The 22,744-nt window shown below is 38.5% G+C and overlaps 1 protein-coding gene across 1 annotated transcript in view; it reads left to right on the top strand.

Moving 5' to 3' along the window:
- slc1a7a (solute carrier family 1 member 7a) overlaps positions 1–22,744 on the top strand; it is a 46,489-nt gene that overhangs the window by 15,925 nt on the left and 7,820 nt on the right. The window contains exons 3-7 of the mRNA XM_042497804.2: positions 13,215–13,430; positions 17,852–17,894; positions 19,560–19,791; positions 20,089–20,188; positions 21,458–21,691. Coding sequence (XP_042353738.1) covers positions 13,215–13,430; positions 17,852–17,894; positions 19,560–19,791; positions 20,089–20,188; positions 21,458–21,691 — 825 coding nt within the window. The remainder of the gene's footprint in view (positions 1–13,214; positions 13,431–17,851; positions 17,895–19,559; positions 19,792–20,088; positions 20,189–21,457; positions 21,692–22,744) is intronic.

A 22,744-nucleotide genomic window follows, 5' to 3' on the forward strand; every position in this document is an offset into this window, starting at 1 on the left:
CTAAACGAAAAAAAGAAAGAACAATGAAAACCTATTTCAGAGGACCTCTCTCATTTTTATTTTCTACATTGGTTAGATGGCCAAGACAACTTGTTTTGTTCTAGGTTTGCAACCTTTCTCTTCCCTGTTTACAGTGTGATTTTACAGCACTGTGTAAAGTGTAGCCTATACCATCAACGTCTGATGAAACTATGCTTTGCATAGCTTTCTACATCGGATTACTTTTTTGTGTCATTTCAAAAGTTTGCTTAAAATCCTAAACATGACTAGTGAGAATTCACTGAGGTGTAAGGTGAGATCCTCTTGCTGCTTTGATGGAAAGTCCTCTTCTACATTCATGTTTTTATTAGAGGGGGAAATGCATGTTCTAAATATCTACACCTATGGGTTTCCATAACAGTGTTGTGCCAATGCTTACCGAATCTCCAGTCAGGTGGGCTGCCACTGCACAAGAGGGCATATGTGAGATGACATGAAGGTTTAAATAAAAGAAAACTAGGGATATGATAACAGGGAGCACACTGGACAATGGGAATTAAATTTTGAACAACTAATGTTACAGCTCTGTGCCGTTCACTCTGTATACATCTGCATGTTTACTTGACCCTTAGTTTGTTATAACTCGTCTCTCCATGTGTGGCTTTAAACTGAATGCTGACTTACACATAGTGAAGAAGAACAAATTGGCATGGAAGATGAGCAGTGTGAAACAGATTGGAGTGGGATTGGAGTGGAGTGATGAATTGGTATGTTGCAGTTGTGTAGGTTATTATGCTGTGTACATCTCTAAAGCCTGATGCAGCCTAACATGTTTTGTTGGTTGTACTACAAGAGAAACTGAGTTCCTTTTAAATTAATTCAAGTAAGGCTATTTCATCCCTCCATGACGCCATTCAGGAACAATGTCTAAAAAACTAGTTATTACACAAAGCAATTCTCATTAGATTCTCATTATCTATACAACATTACAACATTACAACTAAGTAAGTTTATCAAACATCTAAGCATTTCGTGTATTTTGTTTTGTGTTATTGCACAATTTGTCACATCAGCACTTACAATGCCAACATTTTTGAGTCAACTTCATTTTGGGTGATCTTTGACCAGTGGTAACGTGTATCAAGTTATCTTGACAGTACTGACCTTTGAAGAAACAGACAGCCAAAATAAAGCAAGCTATTGTGGCCTATTAGCTACAATGTTGTATCATTCACTTGTATTGAAGCTTCTTCTGTAGAAGTATAAACATGGTAGTAGTCAGTGGTACAAATACATCTTTTATCTATGTCATACGCATCCTTCAGTGTCTTTATGAGATGTGCTAGGCCTTCAGCTCAGGGTCTTTGCACACCAAGTCTGAATTTTTAGTCAATGTTTTTTTAAGACATTTCAAAATCAATATAGCCTCATGCTGTGCCAATCACATTTGCACATTGACTCAGAAACTTTCGTCCATCATTAAAATTTTTGGTGTAGGTTGTGTTTTTTTACATCCATCAAATGCCTTTAGAGAGTTTACTAAAGAAAATGTGGCGTAACCTGTGAAACATTTACATCTGCAAAAAAACAGTAACATTAAGGTGGATGATAATGACAAAGGGGGGTGTAATAGAGGATGTGGACCACAGAGAGAGAGCGAGTGACTGTGGTGACAGTTCAGGACAGCTTAGCCCCTTTAGGTAGCTGCTGTGCAAAATGCAAGACGCAGGCATAGAGTGGCAACAGCCAGAGAGATAACTCCTGTGGAAAGAAGCAAGAGAGAAATTGTGTTTTATCATTTTTTCTTATGTTGTGAATTTAACAAGAACGCATTGGATTCCATGTGTAAGGTTTCTTTGCGTAATGATTTAAAAAACAAAGAATACAGACTTTGTGTGTAAAGACTTTAACACAAATGTAAAGCCATCTATGGCAGTAGTACAAGACACTGACAGCAATTAACATAGTAAAAAAAATTGAAAGAGAACACAGGGTGGAGGGAGGTGAGGTGGACGGGTCAAACAAAACCGGACTTTCACCTAGGGGACTGCAGTTTGTGTCCCATGTGAAACTAACGGTCAACTTTGTTTTAACCTAATGTTACATAATTTAGGCCACGTTCAGTCATGGGTCACTGTCATCAATCAGTACGCCAATAAATATTAAAGTAAGATTAGATATTATTAACTAACAAATTTACTAATTTTAACCTCAAACATGATGTATTTTCTAAAACTACCAAGTAGTTTTGTTGTCTAACCCTAACTGTGACCGTTTCACAACATTAATCACGTTATAATGTATTTCAGCTTTGTGTCATAAAGATACTCTAAAGGGTGCCCTGTGCAAGGCACGACAGGGTGTGCTAAAGAATTGGTATTTGACAACCTAGCAATGACAATATGTTGAAATAAACTAAATGAAATTACTGTCCCCTTAGCGACCAGTAGTTTAGTGGACTGTATATATATATATATATATATATATATATATATATATACAGAGTATATCCAACTCTGTTTCTGGCCACTTGCAGTAGGTCTATACCCTACTATCAGCCAAAAAGTTATTGGAATGTAAAGGAGAGTAAACAAACTTCATTTTCGGTAACCTACCCATCTACCTAGCAGTACTCATACCTCGTCAACAACATCTACACCACTATTAGAAACTGAACTGAGCTCATGAGCTGACTTTTTATTGAAAAGAAGTGGCGTAAAGGAGTGAACGGAAGGCAGTGAGTAAACAACATAGAGAAGCTCGGAGAAATGTTTAAATTAGGCAACACATTGCGATCCCAACTCGTCACATGTTGCAGCTATGTCAATGGACTTGACTATATATTATACGAGTTAGGTGTCCTTCTGCGTCAGTTGTTTACGCTCCTGGATGCCACTTCTATGATGTTAACAAATGCACATGGTAGTGTGATGGGGCGCACATTTGTGTTTAGGCAACACAGTCACAGATGGTTAGGTTTAGGATGAAGAGGCACATGGTAATGTCAAGCAAAAATAACATTGAAATGGGAAGCAAATGGCAGACTCCCTGGCTTGTGGGACCCATCTGCCCCCCTGCTGTATGGTCCCTGATTGATGAATATTGATCTAAACAGTTCGAAAAGTATAAATAGGATCTACAGCACATAAAGAATTGAGATTGATAAAAAAAATAAATAAATAAAATACAGAACGCAGGCTGTTTAATAGCACAGCACACTTCATCCTCTAGGAACATGAAAATATAGAAATTTATTGTGTGTAATTTCATAGTTCTTTTATTGATTGTTGGGTTTGTTACTTTCTATATAATGCTACTATTTTTTCTGCCTTTTCTGTAAAGTAGAAACCTAGCCTCTGACAGTAATGTCAGGCAGTGGAGTATGAAAAACAAGAGGTTTATAGAGAATTGGTTTCCTTAATCTCAGCACACAGAGAGACAGACAAACTCACAGCAGCACAGCAGAGCAAGCAGGGCACTGAGGATTTCTCTGATCCCTGACCCTGTTGGCCATAAAACCACAGTCACCCTAACCAAGAGCACAAAACTCATCTGAGAACTCATTAAATCAATTGCTTATTAATTCCTTAAATTGTCTGTTTTACTGTTTAGTATATTTCACTAAGCAATGGCGGAAAAAAAGAAGTTCTCTTGGCTTCACCTCGATGTTGCTCTTCCACAAGTCTGGATCAATACATGACTAAAAACACATATAAAGCTGACCAGACCCTGATCTACATATAAAACACATTGCACCCTTTTCCCAGACTCAACTTGTATTGACTTGCAGTGAAAAGTATAGCATCTATGTCAGCAGGGTGACAAGCTTCAAAATGATGGGAGCCACTGAGATAGATGACACATACTGGCATGCAACTGATTTCCCCAAAGAGCCCCCGAGGCTGTTTTCTGCAGACAAATCCAACATATTAATGGTCAGTGTGGCTTGGTCTATCAACACCTCTTCTCAGGGTTGTTTTAATACATGGATTGGCAAGGGATTGATTTGGAAAGGCCTTGAAGGCAAAGGAAGGACCTGTTACAGCAGAGTCAATATATTATTATCTTTAGCCTGTTATTTATTCCATGTTGTGGCAAGTCTATTGAAAAGTTTTTCTCTGTACCTACTGTATGCTGAATTAAAAACTGTTGACTACTTGAGTCACGAAATAATCCTGAAACATCAACCACCATGAAATAAAACAGCAGTGTGGCCTATAATGATCCAAGCGGCTGAGACAAAGGCCACAGTGTCACAACCACATGTCATGGATGTCATGGATAACCCCCACCCCCACCCCACCCCCTCCAAGGATCCTCGGCCTTCTTTTTTTCATCTGGACGAAGGATTACTGTAATGCTCTTGCTCAGCGAAGGTGCAGCAGGGAGGACTGTAAGCCCCATATGGTCTAAAAGTCTTGTGGCAGATCTGTTGTACGTGTGCCTGAAACCTCACGATAGAGGCACACTGTAATCCCACCTTGACTCAGATATCAGAGAGGACAGAGATCTCAGTCTGTTAAGTATCAAGTGTTAAGTTATTCAGTTTACTGTCAGTGAGAAGCCGAGAAGCAGTGGCTGAAGTGCACTGATGTTGAACACTAGAAAATGTTCGAAATGTACGTTTCTGCTTACATGTTCACAAGCTGAGTATCTCATTGTGAGGTGGATGCTGTGACATATAGGTGAGACAGCTGCCAAGCTGCAAACTACTGTTCAAGACCAACACATAAAACCGGTTTTATTTTAACAACATACAACAGCATTTCCAGCTTTGATTGTGGCACCAAAACTGGGTGTTTTTAGCAAAACGTTGTGCTATTTCCAGCCATGATTGCGCCAACAAATCAGATATTTTTTTGGCACCACTTTGCGTCAAAACACAATGATGACCAAGTGTGTTTTTTTTCCTAAACGTAACCTACACAAACTACAGGGTTGTTGAAACGTACGTATAATAACATACAAAAGTGACACATCCATGAGGCATGGCATGAGCTGTGCCTTAAAAAACTGCCCTATGCTTGTTTTCTTTTCTACAGAAATGCACAATGCAGCATTTATTCTGATGCTTGAGTTATTCTACAACTGGTTTCCAACTGGGTGGGTTGGGAGCCACCAAGGGGCGCGAAGAAAAAACTACTGGATACCAAGATAATTAAAGAGATAGGAAAGATACGCCTCTTTCATTTTACATTTCTTTTAAGGTCGTAACCTGTCAATTAAAGGTAGACGTGACTTAATTTTAAAGCTGCAATCTTTTACATTTACACATAGATTACATGTGTATATAAAAGGGGATTGCTCAAAGTGTCTCACTCAATCAGTGGATACATTCTTTTAGCACCACAACCCACACAAAATGACTTGTTTCATTCCTTCTTATAAAATTTGGAAAGTCACAAGCACCGCAAAATTAATTTAATTAATTAATTAATTTTTTATCATCAGTCAAGTAAGCAGAGGGCTAAACCAGAAGTATGCCTGCTCTGTGGGCCCCACAATGTGGAAGATCCGTGTTATTACATAAATAGATATCTGTTCATACCAGAGAAAGTTTCTGATGGATATTCGATGGCTACACCGCAAAACCCCAAAATGCTGGGCCTTGCCTCCAGAGGCTTTATCAACATCAGACTGATAGCTGATGCTTCCGAGATTGTGCACAAGCTGATCCACATTGTATCAGACATTAGAGTAATCACATCTGGAAATGTCCAACAGCAGGTGTGATTGAATGAAGGTTTGTGTTCACATTATAAATGTGATGTTTTTCTCTGTGAGAGAGTCAGTTTATAAGGCTTCGTGAGTGTGTGTGCACGCGCGTGCGCGAGAACGTGCGTGCGTGATGTGTTTTCATCAGCCAGTGGTTGTGATTCTAGCCAAAGAAATGAGTTCAAATTTAAAAGTTCAAAATAATCTGTTGGTTAATCAGCAACTAATCTGAATATTTTGGCTTGAGATAAGAACTTTGTCATTTGAATAAAGAAGTCGTCAACTAAATTAGAGTTGCTTCAAAAGATGTTTCATATTTTTCCATGCCTTACTATTCACATTCAGTCTGAAGTTCTTATGAGTTTCATAGTTTCATTTTGCCACCTCGCAAGACAGCACATGAAAGACTCAAGATAAGACAGGAGAAAATATGACATTTGACCGTGATATTATTGGCAGATTTAAATGCACGGAGTGGAGAGGAGCAGGAGGAGGAGTTCATGAGATAAATCCCTGGAATAGCAATTCTAATTTTTTCCCCTGTTGATCTCCTGGAAGCACTTTCTGGTTTCCCAAAGAGCCGCAGTGGAAAAAGAAAAGTAAACATCTGGACATACAATTCAGTTAAAACCGTTTGTCTGCCATTTCCCAGAAGATTGATGTTTTGCTGTGCTGTCAGTCCTCCTCAGCTTGACATTCTGATTTTGAAACTCTGATTTTTTCCTGCTGGAGTTCATGTAATCACTGACCAGCGCTGGCCGAGCCTCGTAGTTATTGCTGCTGCAGCTTCACCTGTTGTCCAATATACCAAAAGGTGTATTTACACACAAAATGTGTATCTTTCTGTTGTTATAATTCCAGTCACATCACAATGCTCTACCCAAAAAACAGACAAAGGTGGACCTTTAGCTGAGAATTTCATAAGCTGTTCTATTTAATAGATGGGAATAACACAGGGATGGAATATTTTTAACTTGTACATCAGTCCATTTGCTGCAGTGGTACCTGTGACAGGAATTCAAATCATGGTTATCACATCCTAACCTAAGGTATTCTTTGACCCCATAATGGCCCCGTTAATGGACACTAATGCATTCAAAATGTCTCATGTCCCCATGTTCTGTTGGCAGCAGTTTACTGCTAATTGCGTTTAAATGGCCATCACACTTTACAGTTATTCATGGAAGTAGTCTTAAACAGAACTAGAGTGGTAGATGTTCAGCTGAGTGCGTTAAAAAGGTAGCAACAGAAATACTTTCATCAAGAAGGACCTTAATTCTTTTTAGGTCTGAGTAAAAGATGTCTGCAATGCAAAGAGCAGTGATGTTTTTGGTCAAAATGTTCACTGAAATACAATATCTTCCCAGAGTGCCCAGAGGAAAGCAGAGATTGAGTTCAGCGAGGGTTTAGAAAAACGCATGCCAGGGTGAGATGTTTGAAACACGGATCAAGAGCTGGTTTGAACTTACAATGAGTCCTACAGAATTACAAGTAAGAAAATATCTTTCTGAAAGGGTTTATTCAACGTGAAAAAGAAAAACGCTACTACAAGAAACACAAAGCAGTGGAGCCGATGCACTTTGCTGCGTGCCTTTGTTCAGCTTAGTTTAGGGTCAGCTGCAGATATTCACGTCTGTAGCAGCAGGAGGTTCAGTTGGTTCAATACCTTGCTCCTTCTATTAGTGGAAGAAGCTGAAGCAGTCATTGTCGTAGCTGTTATACCTGTGGTATAAAGAATCACTCATTGATTTACAACCCAGAGGATGCATGAGCAGATCACTTTGTTAAAGCCATGGTTATATGACAAAGAATATTTTATCCAGCTAGTTGTATAATTTAATTAATATAAAAGGGCTCATGTCTATTTATCTCAGGCATATTCAAATTCACATTTTCATTCACATTCACAGAAATAGATAAATGGTAACACGGTAACGCCAAAGAGCTGCACAGAGTGCCTCCAGCCTTTTACCAGCAGCTCTTCATAGCAGCTTCACTGTTGAGTGGCTGCACTTCAAGAAAAAGCTCAACACTTTTGGGAAATAAACTCAATGACCTTCTTACAAAGAGTGAAATGAGAGGGTTGAGATCACGCTCATGTCTGCACTCTGAGTACAAAGGCAGAGGGAGAAGGACAGCTTCACTTAGCACTTATAGAAGCAGGGAGAAACAGCTCTGTTTCTTCCTAAACATGCTTTAAAGCTCAGTTTGTACAAGCACAGTAACTTCCTAGCTTCATATTCAGCACACACACACAGGAGTGGTTTCAATCTTCTCATCAAACTCACAGCAGGAAAGCAAATACTGCTGTGCATATTTCACAAAATGTCTTGCTGTCTTTTAAAGCTAACATATGTAGAATTATGTGTAGAAAAAAATATGTAGAAAGAATAAAAGAAGAAGTAACTCATTCATTCTTTTACAAATTCAGAGTTAAATTCATAATCCCCAAACATACTATTGGTCAGTTCAATACTCTCAGAGGAATTCCTGCTACTGACTCACTTGAGCCTAGTGCACATGTACACATTTGGAAATGTAACTTTTTAAAATAAGTTTTGACCTTTCACCACTCAATTTGTTTAAGGTCACTGAATTGAAAATGTAAAGCTGTTTCTGTCTTGTTACGTAACATCAGTGTGTGCACTACTGACACCTTTGTGATGTGTCACAAATTAGACATTTTTTTTGAATGGTGGACGTGACCAAAATACTGCTTAGCTTGCTAACAGGACTTTGTACATATTTACCCATAAATGTGCAGTCACTCTTCCACTATAGTGAGAAACAGAGGATGCAGAATGGTCAGTGCTTCAGGTAGCAAATTTGTGTTTTCTGGGATAGCGCAAGGCTATTCAAAGGAGGCTGGGACACTTTCTTTGACGAGAATTAAAAGGATGATGTCCGCTCAGGTGCTCCTCAGGTGTACTTTTTTTTAGCCTCCTTGGTTGCACTGAGCCTGACAGAACGTTTTGGGTATACTCAAACGGATATACAATGCAAAGTTTTCATATAGAAAACATTCGTTTTTGGTCTTTTATTAAGGATCTTTTCATTAATAACAGACACCTCTGTGAAACACATCAATCATCCTTCATGTTCTATGGTAATGTGCCAGCTATTGAGCCTTTCAGCAACTTAACATCAGTTTTTACTGCGCATCTCCCAATGATATATCGCAATATTGCGCAGTGACTGTTCCTCTTTTTAACCTCCTTGAGATAGCAAAGCCATGACACGTCCTACTAGCTGCTACTTGTTGCTTTCGTTGATAGGGTTGGTTAGGTTAAAGAAAGAGGAGTGAGGTAGGTCAGGGCTATGGTAAGAATGGCAGAGAAAGTCAATCAGAGGCAGAGTTAGGCACAAAGCGCACAAAGGGTCAGGGTTGGTCTGGAGTGCTATTGACAGCACTTCAGTTGTGTTCTTGCGTGTTTATTTGGACAGAGATTTTACAGTGCTTGTTTGGATGGGGGTTTTGAGCCCAAATAATGGAAAAACTGTGTTTTCACAAACACCTGTATGGACTAGGCTTTGGTCTAGTATGACCATTATCTTATGTTGGCTGATGTTAGCAAACTTAATATTATGTAGCTGAGATTACATGACATTACATAGTCAGTTCACTGACTTTATGACTTTACTCTTCTTATGTTGATGTTACACACTTTGATGGGTTTCAGGCTACTATTATGATGAAACTGCTACTTAATGGCTACATTCCTGCAAAAGTTAGCCTTCTTTAAGGCCTTTTAGCCTTTTACTTCTCAAGCATATGTCTATGGAAATTGCCCAGTTCAGAATTTGCTTTTGGATGAAGTGAGAATATGAATCTGTGACTGTTTGGACAGCAGTCTATTTCTATGCATTTTAGCTGGCAAAGTGACTTTGTTGCCGCTCATTTTATTATAGAGGCACCAGGCACCAGGCCATGCTGTGATCTCAGGCTCCAGTCCAAAACTCATGTGGCTTTATATCTTTTGCAAGTGTGTCAGCAGTTGTGTCATTTTTGTGGCTGTAAGAAAATATTTTGTGGCTGTGGTAAAAACGTTTAATCCTGCGACTGAAAATCACTTGCTGTTGAAACCAATCCCATACTTGTAGTCAAATATGAGGAAAAATCAAATACTTTCAGTGTTTTCTGTGAAAGATAAATGGATGGTTTGCTAAGACACATTCACACCTTCACATCCTGGGGACCTCACTTTTAAGCATCTCTTAAAACTTTTTAAATTTTCACAGACTGTCTGAAAATTTTGATTTCAGACTTTCTGATGATGTAAAGACGGGACCTCATTCATCAATCGCTCGGAAGAAAAAAAATCTTCCTAAAACCTATTCACAGAGATTCTGACATTCAAAAATAACTTCTAATTTGAGATTTGTTCTTGAACAGAATCAATGCACACCCGAGAGCACACTGAATGTTTTCAAAATGATTGATTATGATTTCTTAAATTCTACAGTTGTATAATATTATAGGATTTAAATTTAAATAATGATTTCAATATTTCAATTTAGAATATATATATCATGAATAAACAATAAACAATTCTACTTCATATATTATGCACTCCTCTCAGTTTTCAGCATTCATTAATAGAGTAATAGCATCCAATGCATCATTTTTTTGTGTTATAGTATAACTAATACTAACAGAAAATATGAGCGCTCGGTTGGCGTTCACTTCTTGGAAAAATACCTCCTCTGACGATTTCCTTTTTTTTTTTGAGTCAACCTTTTAAGACTTTTGTTTGGGCCTTCTTAACCAAATTCTTTTCTTTTCAGTGTCTGTGTGCACATGGCCACAAAAAGCTGTGGTAGATATTAGTGAATGAGTCCCAATGTGACTGTGACAGACAGGAGACTGAGGCTCTCTATCATACATTTCAGAGATGATAAAAGGAGGATAAAAGGGTGAGGTGCAGCACAGGCAGTGACTGCACGGAAAGACTCAGCATCCCTATCCAAACGCTTGCCAAGTCAAACCAGATTACACTTTGAACAGGGATAAAATCTTGTCACCCCAGCTCAAGAGACAGAGTAAAGAACTCTCCGATCTCTCTCTCTGCTCTTTGACAGGCTCCCTCCTGCTGCTGCGCCTCTATTTCAACATCATCCCACACATCTTCCCGCAAATTACATCTGCTGCACATTTACACCAGCTGAGACACAAACAGCGTTGAATGAGCGCTTTTTTTAATTCATTTTTTGAAAATTAACAGTGAATGTCACAACATCAGTGTAGCAACAATGAAAACCTAAACACAACTACTCAGAGCATCCCATTTAAATGCAAATTACTCTCCTCTGTTCATAATGTTTATGAATACAGTTGAGGCTTTCTGTGACATAAGAGAAAGGACTGCAGAGCTCTGAATGGCTTGATTCACATTTCAAGAGTAGTAGAAAAGGAGCTAACAATAGAGAGATTTTGGGAAAAAATACATTTGCTTTGCTGCTTTCTTCTTCTGCCTTGTATGAGAGCAGTATCTTATGGTTAATGGACCATATTTACATGGTGCTTTTCTAATCTAAGCGACCACTCAAAAAGCTTTGCAAAACAAGCTGCATTTATTTACATTGGATCCCCATTAGTTGCTACCGTAGCAACAACTATTCTTCCTGGGGTCCACACAAACAAGACAAAACATACAAGATCAATCAAATACACATTAGTAATAAAAAAACATGAATAAGAAATATAATCACAACAAACCAGGAGCTAAAATAATTCATAGTGTATGAGTACAAAGATAGTTTAAAATAGTATCTTGCCCAAGGACACTTTGACGTATAGATTGCGAGTGCAAGACATAAACCAACCGACCTTTCAATTACTAAACAACTTTTCTGGTTTGACAATAAGCTTAACAAGAGTCAATCCAATGGCCTGAAAAGATGTTGGCATTACATGTTTCTGCAAACTGCGGATACATAACAATTGCACATTATTATTTAGTGGATACATCGAAACTTTATGTTTCAACAGCACAGTGGTTAACTTTATAGCACAAACAACACTTGGTTATGGAAAAGATCATTTTTTGGCTCACGATACCCTGTTTGAAGGGCACAGTCCCCAAAGCATTGCTTTAGTTAACAACTACCACTTTTTATGGCACTGTTATTTCTAGCTTTACCTCGCTAAACTGCAGGTCTACCACTTTCTCAACAGAGCTTTGATTCTCTGCTCAAACCTGACTGGACCTGACTCAACCGGCCAGGTTCAGACTGCAGTTTCTCAAAATTTTATCAGGCTTCAGGCAGATTTAGATTAGGTCCTGGTGTTTTGTTTGTTGCTTGTTTTAATGCTGACCTTGCAGCCTTTGTAATGTTATTAATAATTTATGGGCAGTGTTGCCATCAACACATCATGACTCCAGAAATGTTACTCAGTCTCTATTTAATAAATATTGCATATGAGATCTGGTTTCTGGTTTCCAAAAGAGCTCCAATTAAACAAAAAAGTCAGCACCAGTGCACCAGTTGAAACCATTATTCTGCCATTTCCCAGAAGAGTGATGTTTTGCTGTGCCTTCAGTCCACCTCAGCTTGACATTATGATTTTGACCTTCTGATTTTTCCAGCTGGAGGTCATGTTATCACTGACCAGTGGGCAAGCCTCATAGTTATTGTATATGAGGTCAGGTCACAAATGTCTTTTACAGCAATAATACCTAAGTTTATTTTTACTTTTGTTTTTGGTTTTTTTTTTTTCTTACAGTGGAAAACTGGGTTTTAACTGAGCTCACACCCAAAACTGCTACTGTGGTTCAGGCTTGGAAAGATTTTTGTTGGGCCGGATCATAGCTCTACTTGATCACTTACTTTTTGTTATTGTGTAACTTTGGTGAATCCAAACTAACCTGTTATAACACCAAAACACATATTAACATTAACTATCTGATCAAGGCAGCAGTAGACCACCAACTGTTCAGCTAGCTGAAATACAATTTTTGCGTCTTGAGCTTAGATAAGTTTCACTTTCATTTCAATTCCACATCACAAAGGGCTGTTTGTTTGGGAATTACGGAGCATACTGTAAAAATTAGACTTGGATTACACATAGTTGTGTGAGAATTTGAAAACAGATGTCTTGATACAGTTTTATTATGACCCCTAGGACGTCAATTTGTCATGCATTGCCTGTGTTTTTGAATTCTTTGTTCATCGGAGAGGCATGCAAGAAAAGGTTTCCTTCACAAATTCAACGTAACAAGATGAGTAAATAATACACTAATTGTCAATTTGGGGTTGAAGTATTCTTTTCATTGTGCAATTTACTGCCACTTATTTCTTTTTTCCATAAAAGCTTTGAGTGCAAGTGGGCTTAATGAGCTGAACATCTGCAACAGCATGCCAATGAGCTAACATTTCTAGGGAGGTTTGAATTCAGTTTTTAAAGAATTCACTTCCTAAAGTCCTTATCAATTTTTACAATAACTTCTAGCTTCCTGTCTGTCTTTTGTGTCTCTGCTGTTTTTGACTTTGTGTGTCTGCACCTCCTCTCTGTGCTTCAGTTTGATGTCAGGTCTGGCTGCCTTGGACGCCAAGTGCTCTAGCCGCCTGGGCATCATGACAATCTCCTACTACCTCTGGACCACCTTTGTTGCCGTGGTCGTGGGCATTGTCATGGTGTATATCATCCACCCAGGCGGAGCTGCTCAGAAGGAGGACTCTGAGGACAGCAAGAAGCCGATGACCAGCTCTGCTGACGCTCTGCTGGATCTCATCCGGTAAGACTCTGTCACAAATCTCTAATGAAATGTAAGCTCAGAGAAAACTGTCATCACCCTTATGGGAAAGTTTAAAAATAGCAATCTAAAAATATCAATGGTGCCATGGTGTAAAAAGGTCTGGGAACCATTTTGTTGTTTAGAGTTTTTTGTTTATCTATTATGTGTTGAAGATGTGCAAAAAAAAACCACCTGAATGTTCAAACACTTTTGGATCAATATGCATGGGTTTTGGGGCAATGGATAGTCGTCAGAATGGAAAGATTCAACGTTTTCTATGGAGGCAGCTGCATCTAAACTTTATGAAGTTTATACTTTCAACAACAATTGTTGAAGGTCATACCAAACCTTGCTCGGAAAAAGAAAAAAAAAAACGCCCTCCCCAGAATCTTTAGACATATTTCTGACGCATTATAAATGGTCAATGTGTTCTTGGGCTGTATGTATGGGCTGAACTATACTTTGTTTTGTTCATTCTCCAGACCCAAATCTTATTACACTACACGCAATCCCAAACTGTTTTTTCTTTTGTTTTGTTTTGTTTTGTTTTTATGTTATCTTAACTTTTTCTGTCTTTTTTTCTTACCTTGTATAGGTTGCACATTAAAAATGTTTATTTTTTCTATTTGTTAAGACAATCAATATAGGTTCATGTAAAAAAGTAAGTTAAAAGTAAAAAATAGAATGGAAAAGTTTAAAGACAATGTCTGGTCGGATTTTCAATAAATCCATATGGAATCATTTCAACAGGACAAGGAAAAATCAATCAGAATATGGACTTGTTTCATAACATATTGAATTTAAATGTTGCTCAAGTGCTTGCTTAGGATTTTGTGATTTTGCAAACAAAGTAACAGCTGTTGACTTCAGCACAAATAAGAGCAAGACTTAGGGGAAAAAAATAATGAGAGAGCAAACAGATTCTTCGACTTGTGTCCTTAGAGGAGAGCTGTAAGGGAGAGCAATGTGTCATCATGCTCATTACAGATGCTGCATGCGTGGCACGTTCACTTAAAGCTGTTTTATAATAGAGCACCTGCAATGTGTAAATGTCTTGCTCTGCGTGTTGTTTCACGAGGACTGAAGTCGGAGAAGTGGCAGAGGTCAGAGCACAAAGCCTGAAGCCTCGTGTGCCAGTGGGTTATTGTGCTAAGCTAATTAAGCTGCTGAAGGTTGGAGTGGGTGTGTTTGAGGTGAACCTGGGTCAGCCGTGCAGTGAGAAACATGACGGTGAGGCTCTGAGAGCCACTGTGTCAGTGTGACAGTCGGTCAGTAGGATAAAGACATCAACCTGTAAGGCAAAGAGCTGCTGAGCTGTGACTCCAACGGCAGAATATTTAAATTTATGATGCTATTTTATCCCAAATGCACAGTAAAGTAGAAATGGTGTGATCGAAATTTAAAAATAATTCAGGTTTGCTATTTAAAAGTTAATTTTCTTTTCATTCTCTGTTGATTTTAAATTTGTTTGTGATATATTTGAAAATTTAATAAGAAAATCAAATCAAACTGAGTATAAATTGTCTTTGAATGAGTCACTTTGAATCAGAATGCAAAAAGAGGGAGTTATCAACTGGCCAAGCCCATGAAATCCAACTGTGTACTCATCATGAGGCAGAGGTGAATCTCTGTCGTTCACGGGCTCTCAGTGCGCGCGCGCGTGTGTGTGTGTGTTTTACAGAGCACAGCTGTGCTCTGGATTTATCCTGCAAAGCTTCTTTACAGCCTTCATCTATCATGCAGGCATACTATATCTGTACACTCACAAATGGGCCCAACTGTCTGTACTCATGTGCATGTTTGTGTGTGCAATGATTATGCACAATGAGCCCACTATGCATGAATATGTGCACACTTGGATGTATTAAGGGCACTGAGGTCAAGTGCTTCATTAGCCTGCTTTGCTCTTTCTCAGACACAGGATACACTGCTGAGTGGCTAAGTGGTCAAATCCATGCACAAACCTCACTGTAGTCCACTGACATGCACCATATTGTCCCAGTATATCTTCGCCATATGTCTTTTAAGTCACTCTGTTGTATGCACGAGCTGCAAAACACAATATGCCTTTTAATCTCTCTGCGCCTGAAGTGTGCTGTCTGAATTTTGATCGTGATTCAAGCTCTGTGTTGATGTTGGATTTGCAGCAAGTGCTAATGCATCGCAGATTCTGTTGTGATAGACAGACACATTCTGTGCATAAAGATTGTCACATAATGAATTACTATATTCAATGGCCTGCAGTTAAAAGGCAGCAGTCTGCACCACAAACTAAACACTGTATTGAAAGATTTGTCCATGAGCAGGAATGTAGCTCAACATGGAAGTGAAAGCATCGCTCTGTTGTTTTTTTTAACGTGAAAGTGCAATTAAAATGTTGTCCCATAAAATAATTAACAATTGTGATAAATAATCTTGTTCTCAGTATTGATCAAAATAATTGTGATTTTCATTTTGGCGGTAAACTAATTAGGGTATTTGTGTACCATTAATACGTCCACCAAAAGTGTTTGGTTTTGCCACTGACAGCCTCAGATTGTTATTCTAAGTGTCTGACAACTTAATGGACCTTTTTGTTAACCTGTTTTTTTAAAGAGTAAGATCATTTTGGTTCAACCAGAAACAGCCCAAAAATCGCTATTGCCAAACCCACCAGACTCTCTTTAAATAAACATTCAGCATGTAAAGGATGAGTATATTTTCTTATCCAGCTGGGTGAATTTCAGGTTTATTAAACCAGAGTTAGTGATTGTTGTTGCAGTGAAAATATGAACCAAGACAGCTTTTGTGAGTTTTTGATTGCGTTTGTCAGCGTCTGAAGTGTGTTTTACAGTCATAAAAATTATGATTTATTACTATTTGTTTTCCTGTATTGTTAAATTGGTCTTAGTTTGCATTGTAAAAAACATTTATTTTTTTTCACATTATACAGTACAGAAAGTGTTCACACTTTGCTTCCTGGACTGTAAATAATCTGCAAACCATATACAATCTATTGAGAGTCCCTTGAGATTTGTATCTTGGTGAAAGGGCTGTTTTTCTGGATACCAGAGCTTTACAATGTGCCTTTCACACATTTGGAGTTTCATATCCTGTTCAGGGACACTTCAGCGTATTGCCTTGAACCACAGTCACATTGGTATCCGTGAGATATGTGTGTGACATTCAATTTATTCTATTTTTGCCCCTGAAATTAACATTCCAGCATAATAAGTGTACACTGGTGGTGGCCTTGCCCTCTCCTCTGCCATGTGACAGCACCAGAAGCCTGAACAGTTCCTGTAGCAATGCACTGTTAACCCTTCTGTGCGCTTGCAGTACTTGAAATGACAGCCCACTTTAATCATCTGGCCTGAGCAAAAGCAAAAAAAATCATTGAACTGAGTGATTTAAAGGAAATGATGGTGATTATCAGTATCTCTGCCCATCCATCAATTATCCTTTGCAGGGTCGCAGAGGGGATGAACCATAACTCACATTTTACGAGCGATGGGGGACAGGTCTCTGTCACAGGGCTGACACATAGACAGACCACCGCAATTTAGAGTCTATAATCAGGGTGATTTCTATGTATTTGGGTTGTGAAAGAAACCTGCAGGAAACCCATATAGGCAACATGCAAAACCCCAACCTGGGCACTTTTCTTTGGGAAATGTGTTTCATCACAGCTCTGGTTGTAGGGCATTCATTTTCTTTCCACTCAAGATATCTCTACCTTTTACACTCCCTTAGTCCATGTCTCCCTGCTGCACCTGCTCCCTCATCTTCCAGTTTCACTCCCTCCTTTGTCACCTGAGCACCTGAGTCCTCTCTGGTGCAGGTACTCTTACTCAATACACTTGTTTGAATGAGATTTCACTGGGAATGTGGGATTTTTAGAGTATATCTCCTTCCTAAAATCAAAGATGCTTTCAGTGAAAAATAATAAAGATTGTTATTGTTGTTTTCATCAGCCAAGATAAATGCAGAGAGACATATTGACTGACAGTACAAACCATTGCAAACAGTGGTTGCTTTAACGAGGAACATTAATGAGCTGACTCCAGGTAAAAGGTGTCATCCCTCATTGACGTACATATTGAATTAAGACAAAAGACAAAAGACAGAGATATAATGAAGAGATTCAATACATGGTAAAGAGGATTTTCAAGGGTAAAAGAGATGTAGATCCTGCAAGTTCCAAAGATGCTATTTTGCAAAGTTTTGCAGAGTCTTGCTGACCATGAACATATTGTATGTATTGTGTGGTTTCATGATGACGTATATTCAAAATCAATTTAAAGAGATATGCAATAAAACATGTTTACAATGAATTATCCACCTTCTTCTGTTGTGACCTTGTCTGTGACATTTTACTTAGAAAATATTATCTGCCATCCAGTGAAAGACTTTTCAATATTTCTCATCATTCTCTCCCTCAGCAACATGTTTCCAGCCAACCTGGTTCAAGCTACGTTTCAACAGGTATGTCAAAATATTGAACGCAAAGACAAACCAAAAAGTTCAAAACACAAACTATCAAGGTTGGTGTTTGGAGCAACAGGGAGTGGACCCAAATGCACGTAGTTCAGGAGGCAGCAGGAGGATTTCACAACAAACACTACAAAGCACAAATGGCAGCATTTCCAGTCATGATTGTGCCACCAAAACTGTGTATTATCTGCCAAAACATGATCTTTTCCTAACTACTATCAAGTGTTTTTGTGCCTATATATAATTAATGTAACCACGGCATTGTTTAAACTTAAAGATGCGTTAACTTTCAGCAAATAATAAAACATTCTGGCAATTAGATTGCAAGCAGACAGGAAACAAGCCAACAGTTAGAAGGCAGACAGTTAACAAGAGACCACATTGCAACTGTTGATGAACTGACAGAGGAACAAAGTAAGTGGACCTGTATATGTGAGAGTGGCAAATGAGGGAATGACATGCAGGTGAGACGATGCAGGGAAGGCCAGGCAGAGCTGATTACAAAAGTGAGAACAGGTGAGCAGATGGGAAGGGCAGTAAGGTGATGGGGAAAGGAGGGAAAGTCCAAGGCCACCTGGTGGATGTTAGAAAAATGGCAATAGAGCAGCTTTAAGAATGGAGAGAATTGATAAAAAAGCAAACTGTGACACAAATGGCACCAATTGTTTGTTAAAGCAAAAACTGTCGAAGAAAGATGGACGACATGATGGCTCCCCAAAAATGAAGCCTGGTATCTGGCTGGTTACAGTATAGGTCATAAACCCCGCTCCCTCTATTTAAGTGAATTTCCAGTAGCTCTTACTACCTGATGTTTGTCCAAGTTAGTTATATGATGCTATAAAAAGTGGGGTTGACGACATGATTGACAGATGTGTGTACCAATCAATGTGCTCACAGTCAATTTTGCTGCTTTCAATGGGGGTGTATGAGTGAAAACACAATACCTGCAGAGATCACTACGTGCAGACTGTGCTTCTGTACACTGGACAGAAGTGTAAATGTTACCATCTTTAAAGTCTATGAATAAAAGCAAATACAGGAAACATCTAGTCTGGCTCTAATGGTGCTGGCTCTCTCCAAAAGCAAAAAAATACAACTCTAAAGATAAAAAATGCACACTGCATCTTTTATTTAATCTGTAAAAAAAAAAAAAAGTATAAATAAACACAGGCAAGCTGTTTTCCTGTTCCCAGTCTTTATGCTAAGTAAAGCTAAGCTTCATATTTAGACAAGTAGTATAAATCTTTCCATCTAACTTTCAGCAAAGAAAGCTAATAGGTGCATTTACTGAAATAGCAAACTCTTACTTTAATCCCCACTGTTGTTGAGGCAGCAATATTTCTTATTTTCTCTTTCACAAAGCAATTCTTTGAGTCAGATAAACAGTAAAGATTTCTTTTTGTATATACAAAACTAAATAAAAAAAGAGCTATGATTTTTATCAGAAAACACCATAGAAACAGAGATCACAAAATGACACTGTCTACTGTAATTAGTCATGTCGCTGCTATACTATGAACCCTCTAATTAAATTTTAACACCTCTGATAGGAGTCCACGCAAGTGTCATTATCATTAAAGAATGTGTAGCTTTAAATATCTATGTATGGTGTTTACTGTGCTGATGCTGGGGCCTTTACTCTGTTTTGGTTTCAAGTATCGAACCCAGAGAGTCCCTGAGCTCATCCCCAAACCAACAGTGGCTCAGCTCCTGGATGAGACCACCACACGCAGGGTCTACATCTACGGTATCCAGGATGACAACGGCACAGACGTCCAGAATTTCTCCCTGGATCTCACGCCGCCACCTGATGTCATCATGAAAACCTCACCTGGTACCAGCGAGGGCATGAATGTGCTGGGGATTGTAATTTTTTCCGCTACCATGGGTAAGTGGTTGGCATGGATACTGCACTCAAGCTTTGACTAACATGTACAACAAATATGTAAATAAATTACATAATTGCAGCCTTGGCATCAAGAGTATATTTTTGCATAATTTAGTTCACCATGTGTTGTGCTCCCACGAGGAAGGCAGAGAACAAAGAAACACTGCACTACAGTCTACGCACCAATTTAAACCTCTGAGTGAATCATTGCAGGTGTTTGATTGCTGCATTCATCAGTGTATTAATACATCACCAGTCATTTTGTTTTGTTTTGGGTTTTTTTTTTTATCACTCCAGGAATAATGTTGGGAAGAATGGGACCCAATGGAAGCGCTTTGGTCAACTTCTGCCAGAGTTTGAATGAGGCCGTTTTGAAGATTGTTGCCATTGTCATCTGGTGAGATTCTTATACTGGATGTAAACAGCACCAAAATAAATAACCGAAAGCAGTGAGCAGTTTTGCTAAACATTAGCTGAAACGGGAAGGAATTTCTCATATTTAGCTTGACTCTATGGATGACAACGTTGGTGTGTTAGTCAATGAGTTGGCCATGAATTTAGAAAAGGCTTTCATGTTCCCCAGAGGATGAATGCTGTTTCACTTGATACAGATACCAATGGTGACCAGGAAATTTTGTTTGTGAGATATTCACAGTACAAAGGCAATGTATCTTTTCTGTCACGTAGTGCCTACAACTTTGGACTTTGGAAAGTCTCTTAAAAGATTAAAGTCTGATGCTCTCTCACATCTAAAGACAAGGTGACTTTTTAGTCACACAGTATAAGATTTGTAAAGACTAGGAAGCTTGCAGGGTTGCTACTTTCAAGACTATGACTAGATTCCTTTCGAGATTATTTCCCATCCTGCTTCTGGCGGAAAATATTGCACCAATCAACCAACCTTAAGGATAATGACATATTAGCGGTCCCTTACATGTGCACAAAAACACAACTCTAGAAGCACAAGATAAAAGACGTCATATGTCAACACTATTCTTGTCATTTCGCCATCAATATAATCCATAAAGATTAATTGTAATGTTGTACAAATGTTAGATTTTAGATCTTGTTGCTTCAAGTCACTGCCTCCGCTGGCTACCTCAGCTATTTTAACAGGAGAGGACTTTGGGAATGAGAGGCAAACCATTTCAAAAGTTAAGATTTATCACTAAAATAAATCCCGGTTGGTGGATCAGATTAACAGCAAATTAAACACATAGCCTTGTTTATCCCACAAATCTACCATTTTCTCCTTCTTTTCTGCAGGACAAGTGAATGGAGACTTTATTCACATTCTTGTGCCTCCCGAAGTCACCCCATTGTTTAATGTCTACCTTGTTTGCTACTTCTTGTTTGGTGCTGGAGAGTGCAGCTATTGGTTTTGACAATGTTTATATCATTGAACTTTACTATTTGCATGAGCCAAGACTAGCCAATACTTCCAATTATATTAAGCATGTTTGATTTAATCAGAACATCAAGACAAGAAAATCACAGATTTAAAGGAGTAGAAAATAAAACAAAAATGCTGATGTTTTTCATGAACTGCCACAAACAGCAAAAATTTCTCAAAACATCTGTTTCATTTGTTGTCCTCATTTTAAATAAAAACTGATGTTGTATGTTTCATGAACATGCACTCATGCCTTCCTTCCATTCCAAACAGGTATTTTCCCTTTGGGATTGTGTTTCTGGTTGCCGGTAAGATCCTGGAGATGGATGACCCTTCAGCGATGGGGAAGAAATTGGGTTTTTATGCCATTACGGTGGTAATGGGCTTGGTGCTACACGGGCTATTCATCCTCCCAGCCATGTACTTCTTCATCACTAAGAAGAGTCCCATCGTTTACATCAGAGGTATTCTGCAGGCCCTGCTCATCTCCTTGGCCACATCCTCCAGGTAAAATTGGCAGATCTGTATTTTAATAAACACAGCATTGAACTTGTGTATATTTATATTCATTTTCATTTATAAATGGAGAGACTCTGTGAATTTGTTTTTCTGAATTTCTTGATGGCCAAACATAAACACACTTAATCAAGTTAACCACATTTTGCTTGTTTTTCTTTGTATAACATACGGTCACCTGAGGCTCTGTAGCAATTATAAGCTTCAATTTTATGGTTCACAAAAATAAAGGAAAAAACACAACGCAGTGCCAATGTCAGTATATAAACATACGTATAAACTACATTGTTAGCGTGTAGAGAATGGATAACAGAATTTTCCTCGAATGAAATGGATGTTTGTTTGTGAGGTTTCAGTGCGACCCTTTTAACCTCAGGGTGGTCTTGTATGTCATGACTGGCTATATAAAAACAATACACCCTGTAGCCTTTTTAAAGAGGTGAACAGCATTACTTGTAAGTGTTTATACCTCTTTACATCCTCTCATGCTGGTGGAAAACTCATGGGGTTGCACACGATGGCCACAATTTAAGTGACCAATGCAGATATTTTGCACTGTAAAAAGTAACCACAAACTGCACAATAATAAATATGGTATGATATACAATAAATAGAGTTTAAACTGATCGAGTTACGAGCGCAGAATCCTTACTCTATATAAAGTAGTAAGTAAAGTAGTAAGTGCACAATGAACAATACATATTGCAATATTAAAGTGCAGACAGAACACAATAAATACCTGAAGTACACAGTGTACAGTACAAAGTGCAAAACAAGATAAACAATAAGCTACACTAAAGATTTCAAAATTGGCAGTGCATGTATCCATAAGGGTAACATCTAACATTCAGACGCACTAATATAACCTCCAATGCCCCCAGCTGAGGATGAGTGCTGACATGACTGATTGCTGAAAAACCACTTTTTAACATAACAGGAAAAACTATGATGATTTGTGATATTTTTTAGATTGTCTAGGATCCTACAATCACTCTTTGATCACTCTTTGAAGGCTTTGTATGAGAACGCTGATTAGGCGAAAGC

Source organism: Plectropomus leopardus, chromosome 12, assembly GCF_026936395.1.
Source record: "Plectropomus leopardus strain MGB_pleo_1.0 chromosome 12, ASM2693639v1, whole genome shotgun sequence".
Taxonomy (NCBI): Eukaryota; Metazoa; Chordata; class Actinopteri; order Perciformes; family Serranidae; genus Plectropomus; species Plectropomus leopardus.